The sequence below is a fragment of the Eurosta solidaginis genome, chromosome 4 (genome assembly GCF_040869045.1).
Source record: "Eurosta solidaginis isolate ZX-2024a chromosome 4, ASM4086904v1, whole genome shotgun sequence".
NCBI classification, from domain to species: Eukaryota; Metazoa; Arthropoda; class Insecta; order Diptera; family Tephritidae; genus Eurosta; species Eurosta solidaginis.
In genome coordinates, this window is record NC_090322.1 from 269,680,814 (window position 1) to 269,693,498 (window position 12,685).

General features: G+C 34.1%; 1 protein-coding gene across 12 annotated transcripts in view; it reads right to left on the reverse strand.

Annotated features, from left to right (window-relative positions):
• The window catches only part of ATP8B (ATPase phospholipid transporting 8B), a 232,451-nt gene that overhangs the window by 26,248 nt on the left and 193,518 nt on the right, over window positions 1-12,685 (reverse strand). For all 12 annotated transcript variants that reach the window (XM_067786114.1, XM_067786115.1, XM_067786117.1 and 9 more), the window contains one exon: window positions 8,456-8,611. In XM_067786114.1, coding sequence (XP_067642215.1) covers window positions 8,456-8,611 — 156 coding nt within the window. The remainder of the gene's footprint in view (window positions 1-8,455; window positions 8,612-12,685) is intronic.

Sequence of the window (12,685 nt, forward strand, 5' to 3'; positions counted from 1 at the left end):
AAGTTCCAGAGAAAACGTTAGAATTTAAAAGGTGTGCAAGGATATCAATGAAAATAAAAGCCACATTTTTCAAAACCTGGTTTGATATTCCATCATAGCCACATGATCTTGAGTTATTCAAGCACTTAATGGTTTTCAAAATTTCTAAGCCGGCAAAGGGTTCGAAGAAAAAACTACTGTCCGTACTTGACTCAACAAACTCCAACTCAAGGCATTTACATGAAGATGCAATTGCATAAATATGCTCAATAGATAAAAAGAGTTCGTTGAATAGATGAGCTACCTCATCTGAGTTAGAAATTACCTCATCACAATTTGATAGGGCAATCGCCGTGTCTCGCGGTTTAACATACTGTTAATAATATCCCATTCTTTCTTTGAATTACCCTGAGAAGCAGTAAACTTAGTGCGATAAAAATTATCGCGTTGCAAGCGAACTTCTTTTTTCACGGTGTTGCACAAGACTGCATAGCGTTTACGAAGTTTGATCACATATTGAAATTTAAAACCTGACGTAGTGCCATATAAAAACCAACTCGCTTTATTTATAACGGATCGTAATGGGGCAGAGATTAACACATGGCAACAGGCCATATATTGCAACTTAGATAACTCTCGAAGTTATAATGCAACTAACGGAACAAATTACGGGAATTCACCTTTTTGTGAACATGGATAAATAAATTTGTCAAACTGAATATAACCTGGCGTGGTGCCATTTAAATACCAAACTCAATGGGAAATACGAACAATTACAAAAATTGATATCAAATCGCAAGCTGTTACACGTGGTTCTGGTCTCTATGGTATTACCATTGTGTACTAGTTGTGGAAAAATAAATATTAAAAAACATTACTGATTTTGTGACTGGCGTGGTACCATTTAAAAACCTATTGAATTGAAAATACTGTCGGAATGTAACTTGGTTATATGAGGATCTTAAGAATCCCTACCACAGAAATTATATCACAAAAACAAAAAAGAGGCAATCCAAATAAATGTTGAGCTTAGCCAAATATGTGTCTATTTTCTAAAATAGCCAAATTAAATTTTGCTGACATTGCTGCAAAAACAATTTTTTTTCGTGTCCTATATTTTTTGTAAATTACTGATTGATTGTTAACCCCGGTCCTAGGATGTGGTACACTGACAATGAAATCTGAAATATAAAGCAAACTCGACTAGATTTTTGACTCCATTAGGTATTCAATAAAGCAATAAAGAGATGATTAAAATTTTTTTTTTTTTTTGGAAATTGAGCTCAATACGGGCTTTCATGTAAAAACTTAACTAATTATTTCATTAACCATCTGTGTGAGATTGGTATTAATAAATCACATATATTATTTCTAATTGCTATTTTTATGTACGCGTCCTTTTTCGCTCTTATTTGGAATCCAAATCTATAAATAATGTTTTGTTTGTAAAGATGGAGATTCGGGCTATTAGCGAGCTTTGGGCAATTTTGGTCGTAGTGCTTTTGTTTAGATATATTTTATTAAAATAATTTGTTAAAAATAAACGATTGTGAGCACAAAAAGAAATATATTTGTACTATAGCATTATTGTGAATATTTACGCTGCATTGCCGACATTTGCTATCATACGCTAGATGGAAGTCTGTAAGTTTCAATTGATTGATAGAACAGCTGATTTCTGTTGATATTTAATAAGAGACTTTTATATTGGTTGCATAAGATGCGCACGGGTCCGGCTCGTACTTCAAGTTCTTTATTACCATATTATTGCTATAATTAATACCTAATGGAGTCAATAATCGAGTCGGTTTCGTTTTATACATGTGGTTTTATCATCAATGTAAGAAACGACAATCAAAAATAAATTATTTTTATTAGTTAACGAAAAATATAAAACCACAAAAAAATTCAAAATTTCATCTTTTTAGCATTTGCAGGGTTACAAAACTAATAAAAACAAAAATAATAATAAATAAACAATTAACAAATTGTCACAAACAATTTTTCATCATTTTACATCTGCACATACATTTCTTAGCACATCTGCCCTGTGTGACGTGGAGTATGGTAATGTCTTCCTCTAAGCAAGTGTTTGTATATATGCGCGGAATTGTCCACGCCGCTCTTAAAGTTGATTCGTATGTTAGTCGGTACGTTGATAATGTGTAACATTTCAAGAGTGAATCGTTTACTGTAGTGTTGTTCTTGTTGCAGTATTTTGGTCTCGTCAAAGTTAGGTATGTGCCCGCTAGCTGCACAGTGTGCCATGAGTGCTGTTTTCTGGTTATTTTGTTGATGGCATTGTTTTAGATCGGATTTGTGTTGTGATAGTATTGTTTTTAGTTTGGACTTAGTTGTACCGACATAAATACTATTGCAAGCTTCCTCAACCTTGCCTTTACAGGGAATTTTATACACAACGTTGCTTTTGTCCATATTTGGTATAGTTGACTTCGTTTTATTGAAAAATTGTTTTAAAGTATTAGACGGCTTATGTGCTATTTTTGTGTTATCCTTGTTGTAACAATCAGATTTAGCCAAACGTTCTGATAATTGAGGTGCATAGGCCAGCGACTTAAAATTGAATGGTTTTCCGGGTTTTTGTGTGTTATTTGGCAATTTAGCTTTTTTGATTAACCTTCTTATTGTGTGTTTAGGAAAATCATTATTTCTTAACAATATGACTATTTCTTTCTTTATTTCCTTGTGGTACACTTCGTCTGAGGTAAGTAGCATTTTCTGTATACAGCCCAATGCAGTATTTGCAATCATGGATATGGGATGCTTAGAATTAAAATTTATAATTCGTCCTGAAGCTATTACTTTTTTATACCACTTAAGTTTTAGTCGATTGCCTCGTCTGTTTATTTCAGAATCTAAATAAGCTAATTTTTCATTATTTTCTACTTCTACAGTAAATTTTATATTCTTGTCAAAATTGTTGAGTGTGTCAAGTGTATTTTGTATCTCATTTTCACGAACTATGGCAAAGAGGAAATCGACGTATTTCGTAAGTATCCTAGGTTTATACCGCAATTTTTCCATACTACTATCCAAAAGTTTCTCCATTATTATATCCGCTATGATTGGAGATGTGGGCGCTCCCATCGGCATTCCTTTCAATTGCGTGTATATGGTATTATTAAACTTAAAATATCTGCTCTCTTTTATACAGAATGTTGTTATCTCCATAAACAGCTGTTTGGGTATCTTTGTGAACTCTTTAATCATTACCCACTTTTCTTGTATTGTATCGAGTACCAGCTGTATTGGTATACTCGAAAAAAGTGATAACACGTCGAACGAAATAAGTTTTTCGTCGTAAAATATATAAGTGTTATTTACCCTTTCTTTAAACTCGAGCGTGTTTTTGACGTTATGTGTAGAATTTGACGTTGTTTTTTAATATTTCAGCAATATATTTGCACAGACCATATGAGGGTGATCCAATCGCTGAACAAATTGGCCTTAATGGAGTGCCTTCCTTATGGATCTTAGGGAGGCCATAGATTCCTGGTAAGAGCAGTTGTTGTTGTAAGTCTATTTCTCTTAGACTTCGTGATTAAATCCATCTTAAAAAGCTTATCTACTAGGCAGTTGTTCTTATTCTGCAATCGTGATGTTGGGTCCTGTCTTTGAACCCTATATGCAGTTAAATCCATTAAAATTTCTTCCATTTTCTTATTGTAATCGTCGACTTCCATTGCTACTGTTTTATTACCTTTGTTTGAAGTTAAAATTCGTATGTTACTATTTTGTTTAAGAAATTTCTTTGTTTGCTCCACTGTATCTGCAATTGCACTGTCTATTAGAGGTTTACGCCGATCACTTTATCGGCGGCGGTGGCGTACGCCGGTGTTCTTACTTTATAAAACTTAATTTTTCTATTTAAAAAAATAATATGTATATATAGCTGGCTTTAGGTCCGTGTTTTATAATTGAAAAATTAAAAAATACCCTTTGATTCTTCTTTTAAATCGATATATTTCGATTGCTCAACGGCAATCATCTTCAGGATTGTATGTAGCAACTAACAAAAATAATAAAAATAACAATAAACAAATTTTGCATTTTACATTTCACATAAATACATACTTTTATTAACACGTCTGCTTTGTCCGACGTGGAGTATGGTACTGTTTTTTAGTGAGCAGGTGTTTGTAGATATGTGCGCTGTGATCTACGTCGCTCTTATAGTTCAGTCGTGTGTTAGTCGGAATATTAATAATGTGTAACATTTCTAGTGTGAAGCGTTTGTTATAGTGTTGTTCCTGTTGCAGTATTTTAGTCTCATCAAAGTTTGGTGTGTGGCCGCTGTCTGCACAGTGGGCCATGAGTGCTGTTTTTTGATTATTAACTTGATGGCAAAATTTAAAATCAGACTTATGCTGTAAAATTCTCGTTTTGAGTTTGGACTTTGTAGTACCTATATATATATTATTGCACGTTTCATCGCTATTGCCTTTACATGGTATCTTGTAAACTACATTATTTTTTTCCATTATTGGTATTTTCGATTTTGTTTTGTTAAATATGTTTTTTAAAGTGTTCGTAGGTTTATGCGCAATTTTTGTAGTTTCTTTATCATAGCAGTCAGATTTTGCTAAACGTTCTGATAGCCGCGGTACATAAGCCACCGACTTGAAAATAATGGGTTTATCGGGAGTTTTTGGTCTATTTAAATTTTTGGTTTTTCTTAATAAAGTTTTTATGGTTTTTTTCGGAAAATCATTGTTTCTTAGTAATGTGAAAATTTCTTTTTTAACTTCTTTGTGGTATACTTCATCTGAAGTCTGCAACATTTTCCGTATACAGCCCTTTGCTGTATTCATAATCATTGTTTTCGGATGTTTTGAATTAAAGTTTATAATTCGTCCTGATGCTGTAGGCTTTTGATACCACTTTAGTTTTAATTGATTTCCTCGTCTGTTTATTATGGAGTCCAGGTATGGTAATTCCTCGTCGTTCTCTAGTTCTATACTAAATTTTATATTTTTGTCAAAAGTGTTTAGTGTGTCAAGTGTGTTTTGTATTTCATTTTCTTTTATTATCGCGAATAGGTCGTCGACGTATTTGGTAAGTATTCTTGGTTTATGTCGCAACTTCAGCATAGTATCATCTAATAATTTTTCCATAACTATATCCGCTATTATTGGGGATGTGGGTGCACCCATCGGCATTCCTTTTAGTTGCGTATAGATAGTATCATTGAATTTGAAATATCTGCTCTCTTGAATGCAGAATTTAATTATTTCCATGAACAGCGTTTTTGGTATCTTTGTGTATTCTTTAATTGTATTCCATTTCTCTTGTATTATTTCAAGTGCCAATTGTATCGGGATGCTAGGGAAAAGCGAAACTACATCAAAGGAAATAAGCTTTTCATCTTCGTATATGTATGTATTGTTTACTCTTTCTTTAAACTCAATTGTGTTTAGCCAGCTATATATACATATTTAAAAATAAAAGGTCGCCAAAAAATTCATAATTTAAAAAAATAATATTTAGGAAAGGTTTTGTTTGTATGTATTTAAGGAAATCAACGTTTTGGCCATTTAGGAAAGATCCGGGGTGTTTGCCTCAAAATATCGCAGATCGTTCAAATATTTTCAGGAGTAGCTCCTTGCGGAGGGATTGTCCCTCGTTCACTTAATCCAGAGAGGCTGCGAACCTTACCCCGGTCTTTGGAATTGGTATTGCTGCGTCTGCTGAAAGGAAATAGAGATACATAAAATGGTCACACTTTTGTCTGTATATCTCGTGCAAAGCGTAGTTTCACCTGGGGTTAACTGCTATCCTTGGCGGTCACGCACAAAACGACTTACGGTTGCTATTAATGGTCTATTAATACTCATGGCTCTCGTGGCACAGGGCGCCTCCAGTTTTTTTGGCTGTTTTTAAGAGCTACAATTCCCGATGTGCGAACAGTAGCAATCTCGACCACCAGTCGCTACCACGCCTCCTGACCCTCACACCATATGTCAGCACAGAAGCTATAGGGCTGCGACTTCGAACTCATACCTTCCTCGTCGTGACTTTCCTAGAAGCTCTAGGGAGTGACTATTTGGCCAAGGATGCCGCCCTCCAAATCATAAGCAGTCTAAGTGGATGTCATTGCGTAATGGGTGAAAATCGTATAATCCTCGGTGCATCTACATAATTAAAACTTTACAAGGACCCTGAATAAAATCTTTAAAATATAGACCAAAGTTTGCAGACGTTTCTGTTCACAACATTGATTTCAATAGTCTTCGTTAAATGAAAACCATTTCAGAATGAAAGTCGACCGAATTAAATCGAAAGATGTTAACTGCTGTTTTCCGGCCCTATGAATTAAGAGCTCATTATGGATGACCGCGTAACTTCAGTTTTCAGACTAGTTTGACTGTCCACTACGTTAGGGTAGTAGCACACACGTAGCTCAGGGTAGTAGCAGTTCGACTGTCTTGGGAAAGCTTTTGCTTCACCACTTTGAGTGTTCTTGCGAAGGACAAAGCCTGACCTGGTAAATATATGTGCCTACGTATTCACATTTGTAAAAGGAGCCGTAACGTGTGTGTGATATTTAAACTTGGTTGATAAGCTATAATCAATGTGATTCACTTCAAGGAACTAGTTTTGGATACGGCCGCCAACTTTAGGAAATGTTAAACCGAGAGACTTTGGTGTTGAAGGATGAAGTGTGAAAATCAAAATTAACATTTCAGACGTTATTTTATAGTTTCGCATTTTAATTCATTGCTCGTTATTAATTTTTTGAAAAAATATGCAAAATGAGCATATAAATTTATTATATAACTTTACTTTTAGTGTTTTGTTTTAATAACTTGGTCAATTGGTTGATGCAATTAGTTTCTTATAAATGGCAGTGATGCGCATCCGTTGATACCACTTTCGACCATATCCGATCAATTTTCGACATGAACAATAAATGGCCCAAATAGTCTTAAATGAGTAGAAAATATAGTAACGCGCCGGACGCCGTCGCCGCCGCCGCCGCGCCGATATTTTTGACATTCGGCGGCGGCGCACGAAAAACGACAAAAATCGGCGGCGGCGGCGGCGTTTATCGGTGGCGTATATTTCTACTGTCTATTGCACTTGTCTTGTTTGTTGTGTGACTTTTTATCATCAGCGAGAGTTTTGTGCGTGCCTCCTCTTGCTGATCTTTATTCTTTATAGTTTGTAACAAATCCTCTCCATCCGCTATGTACTGAAACAGCGGGAAACTCTTATTATCGACCAGTAGTCCGAACTTCGGCCCCTTCGCCAACAACCCTTTTATATCTTGTGGAAATTCTAATTTCGTTTTATTTATAAACCACTCTTGATGTTTTTTGTTATTAGTAAGTATTTCGTTTCGTTTTGCTCGCATTTTTTTAAATTTTAACTCTTGGCGCTTTTTTAGTGTTGTTGTTGTTTTGTTCGCGACATTACTCTCCCTTTCCATTAGCTCAATAAAGTCTTTCTCAACCAATTGTTCTCTAAGTTTTTGTGTTACTTGATCTATTCGTTTAATCGTTGTAATATATTGTGTTTTTGTTTTATCAGCAGGCCTAAAATTTTCATTAGGTAAAACTGCGTATGTCTGTGTACTAATTTTTCTATATCCGTGTTTTTGTCCTAGTCAGATACAAATAATTGCTTACATTTAGTTGAATTATAAACTTAGGGATAATTTTTGACTTTCTACATTTCATAAGGAACTTTAAACTTGATTTAACTTTTACCAATTTCTTTGACATTAGCTGCAATTTGTTGATTGTTGATTTAGCGTTTTCATTGTAGTTTTTTATATTAGCATATCCCATGTTTGCTGATTTATGCTCACGGCGTGCCTTCCGTCTATGTAAATTGTATTTTTTGGCGACCTTATTCATCAAATAACTATCTTATTTAGCTGGCTCGAGGTCTGTGTTGTAAAATTTTTGTGATAATTTGTTAATTGTTTATTATTATTTTTGTTTTTATTAGTTTTTTAACCCTGATGACGATTGCCGCAGAGCAGTCGAAATGGTTGAGAAAAAAGAAAAAAATCATCAACGGTGTTTTATTTTACAACACAGACCTCGAGCCAGCTAAATAAGATATATATGGCTTTTTTAAAAAAAGGAGTATTTGGTTAGGTGCAAAATTTATGAGTAGTTGCACATGCATTTTATTTTGATTGACTTTAAAGATAAAGAGGAAACGGACGCCATTCATCGTAACCATTTTTTGACGAAAGCGTAATACTTTTTTGGGCCTGCTGACAGATGTTCGTTAACGAAGCAAGTGGCCCTGTGTGAAAAGGAAAAATTAGATAATTATTTGATTAAAAAAATGTGATTCCATTCCTTCTCTGAGTGGAATTGGTATAATATTGTTTGGTTGTGTCGACGAAACAAAATTAGTAAAATCCTATTCCGATTTCGGTAAACTCACTTTCGTAACATCGCAAGTATTAAATGGTAATTTGAAATGCATATAAACTTACTTTGATTCCAATTCCGGCGCAAGGCAGTAAACAAGCGAATGCCCATTAACAACAATAGCAAAGCCGGTATTCTCTTCAATTAGCTCATCTGTATGCAACTTTGTTGCACCATCATCACCTTTTTCAATATTGTCATATAGTTCATTACATTCGGCACTGCAGGAAAATTTAAAAGAAAAATGTCTTAAAGTAAACAATTTAAATAAGAAAAGTCACAAAATGACATAGAGTAAATAATAAAACGGTAAAAGGCAATTTGTACTGAAACGGTACTTATGAGGGGATGCAACAGGTATGTATGTATGAAGTATACTACATATTACATATGCATATGTATTGTCTGTAAATATTTACACATATTTATGCACTTTTTTCGTGAATTTTAGAAAAAACTAAAATGAATTGTATAACCAAATCTATGCAAAGTAATTTCGAAAAAGTTTTGGAATTTATTTGTGAAATTTTTAGTTAGTTTGCTTAGAAACTTTTTAAGTATCTAATTGTAAAGCGTAGTAAATTTTAGTCTGACAAAATTCACGTGTGAAGTATCTCAAAAGTCGCATTGATTTTTCTTATTTTATTTTCGAAAGGTGTTTCAGATTTTCTGCCATGGCATAAAAAAAACTATACAGACTTTGTGTGAAAGAGAACGTTAAACACTATCCGGAAAAAAAATAAAAAAATTTCCTCATACTCAAAAAGCTCCTGAAAACTCTAGGTACAAATTGGAAATTTTTATGAAGATTTACAGTCAGTGTCAAAAGAAAGTGTACAAAGTTGAAGGTAACAACATTACCTCTGCTTAAGGGCTTTCTAGGTGACACAATGAAAGAAATGAAAACACAAAAACAAAGCTCTTAGAACAAAAAGATATGGACGAAATATACCAAATATATCATAGTTTTGATGTCAAAAGAAGAAGCATAAACAAAGTACGACAGGTTGCCAATTTCCAGTACTGTATGTGCTTTCCATTTGCTTTGATAACGGATTTTTTACGACGAGGCTTGAAACTTACAAGCATTGCTGTCACCTCTGGTACTATTTTCTGCGATTACCTCAAAATAGCGGCTTTGAGCAAATCAATCATATAGCTAATGGTATTTTTTCGTATTTTCCTGTCTGGGTTCACCCGTATATGCTCGATGGGTTCAAATACAGTGACTGCGCAGGGTGATTTAACTGCTTGAGGCGCGATAGAGCATCCATTCTTTGACAACTGTCGCAGTGTATTCGGGATTCTTGTCCATGATTGGTCCAAACTCAAATTTTCGGCACTCAAATTATTGTTTAAAATGTTGCGATAGTTTAATTTACTCATGGAACTTTCTATGAAAATCAAACTCCAAGATCGCCTACGACCAAACACCCCACATCAGCCCCTATCTGCTCCATGTTTCTCTGTGAATATAACATTGCCCTTGGACAAGTGTCTTATTTTTTGCTCCCATAGTGTGGTCTGCCTAATTTGGAACGATTTTTCCATTTCCAATATTTTTTTCTTTGACAATAGTATTTCGTCCAGTGTTGTGACTTCACAATATTAATATCTCCGATTCGGTGCAAGATTTTTCCTTCCTAATGATATTTTATTACAAGTTCGTGAATGGCAATAGAAGTTTTTTTTTCATTCCGAAAAATGTTCTTCTGCAAATTAAACTAAACACCGCGACTACCCAAACACTTCAAATTGTTTATTTTAGTCGCCTGCCATACAAAGTCGGCCTCTGTGTAACGGCTTCTGTCCTTACATACACTTCGACCGAATTTGTACAATTTCCAAATTGAACAAATTTGACACTAAACACTATACGTACCTATTTCCGGTTTTACGCCAATTTCGTTTTTTGATGTAAGAGTTTTTGTTCTTCCATTAAATTGAACAGAATAACATACCTATTATTTACAAAAAAAAGTATAAAATGCTCCATTGTGTCGCCCAAACTCCTTAAGTAGAGCTAACATTGTTACATTAGACGTGTGTTTACTTTCTTTTGACACTGACTGTGTAAACACTCCTCGCATTTTTTCTAAAACGTTTTCGAAACGGGTTTGCATAGCTTTCGTTACATAATCAGATAAATTATAATTTTGTTGTGTTTACAGCTACGTAGGGATGCGAATTTCGATACAATACTTCACCATATCGATACTTTTGACATTCGATACCAATATTTCATACTCGATACTTTTTGGCATCGCGTATTTCGACCGCAGTATCGTATTGAATTTTGGGTAAAAGGTGGCATTTAAGTATTTTATTCAGAAAAAGCAGACAACAAATTTCACAATCAAAGTTGCTATTAATCATGCCTGTGCCTGATATATAAAACGCTTGCTCGGTGCTTCGCTTTGACATGAGTTCTTATAGTTAAGGTGCGGTATTACAACAAACAATTTTTGAAACGAAGCGAAAAGTTAAGAGCTCTTCTGGCAAAGTTGATTAACAGCGTGGTCTTTCTAAATCCGGCCTTATTACACCACACAGCCAAAAAAATATTGAGATCTCATTTCAGGGTCAATTTAGTATCGAGTTTTCTTGATTCGATACGATCGGGTACCCAATACATGTAGAGCGAGACTTGATATGATGACCGTATCGATACTTTTGATATCGTGTCCCACAGCTACGTAATACTAAATCAAAGCTCACAAACAAATGACAGTCATATTCGCTTTTTACCTTGTTTGATACTGATCTCAATTTCAATTCTTTGTTATTACAATAGCTGGTATTTGTCACACACACATATGTACACAAAATTGATTTGTTGTATGTATGAGAATGCAGAGATATAAATGTAAATACATACTTGGGTCTAGGATTAACAACAACAAAGGAAAAACACAAAAAAAGAAACGTAGTACAAAGCAATGCAACAATCATAATTCAGCGGTTTTCAAAAGTCCTAAGTATCTTTTATTTAAATTTGCAAGCAGGGACGGATCCATGGTGGAGGGTGGCCAAGGGGGAAGGTTTTGATAAGTTTTTGGCCGTGGCTACACTAGTTTCAGTATTAAACTGTAATTTATTTTGAAATTATGTTTCCTCATTTTCATATATATATTTAACGCTCTCACAAAATCAGTATTATGAAAACGGACATTGGACCGCACTCCCCCGGAAATATTTTCTAGATGCGTCCCTGTTTGCAAGCAATGCTTTTTTCCTGCAGAGTCCTCAAGAAAACCATGTGCGAAATGATATGTTTGTGTGCATAAGCAATAATCGCTTAAGTTCCGTGTAGAATAAGGACTTAGGCCATTATTGCTTGTTATCACAGATTTACGAAGGAGCATAACAAGCAAATATGTAAGTACTAAATAGAAAAACAAGAATTGTGGCCTTTAACTCTACTCAATGCAACAATAAATTCAAAAGCTATAACTAAACATATGTGAACAAATTGAAGCACGTGTATGTCAATTTATGTGATTTTCAATCGATTTTTAAAACGAACAAATGAAAGAAGTTACAAACAACAAACAAACAAACAATGAATATTATTAAAAATGTGTTAAAATATTTGTTTAATGTAGGAATAATAAATGTATTTACTTTTTGGGCGAAACAAGTACCAATAGAGGGGATCATCCTTGTAAAATATATGTTTATATAAATGTATATAGTGAAAATGCCCGAATTGCGCTGTCCTAATACTTGTTGAAATTTATTAATTGTTTGCGTTTTTAATTTGTGTTGAGATAGAAAATTATTTGTATTTAATAAAATTTTGCAAAATTTAAAAGTGCATTAAACTTTGCTTCTAAAAAAAACGAAAAAAAAAAATTCTTAAATAAATATATAAGACCCTAAATCACAACTACTTGCTTAAAAGTTTTACTTGTGGAAAAGTTTTAAAGTACGATTTTACTCGTTGGAGACTGTATAAAACATGCAAAATATCGTTCGGCCACAGTGCAAACTCTAACTCACTAGAAAGAGTCCTGCATTGTAAACAAATATTTATATTTTTTATTTGCTTTACTTTGATTAATTTTGCAGAAACTGAATTTAACAGGTTTCGACCGGTTTCACACAGAAACTTAATGAAATCACAATTTCGTTTAATTAATTTTTTCTTTTCACACAGGGCTTTTTTTTCATTAACGCCCCCAAAATGCATATGCATGTGGGACTAATTCCAATTTGTAGGAAAACTAAAAAACGAGCACGACAAACTGGAAGAGAAGCACGACCTAAACTCTATCTTTTGCTGCAAACGCTGC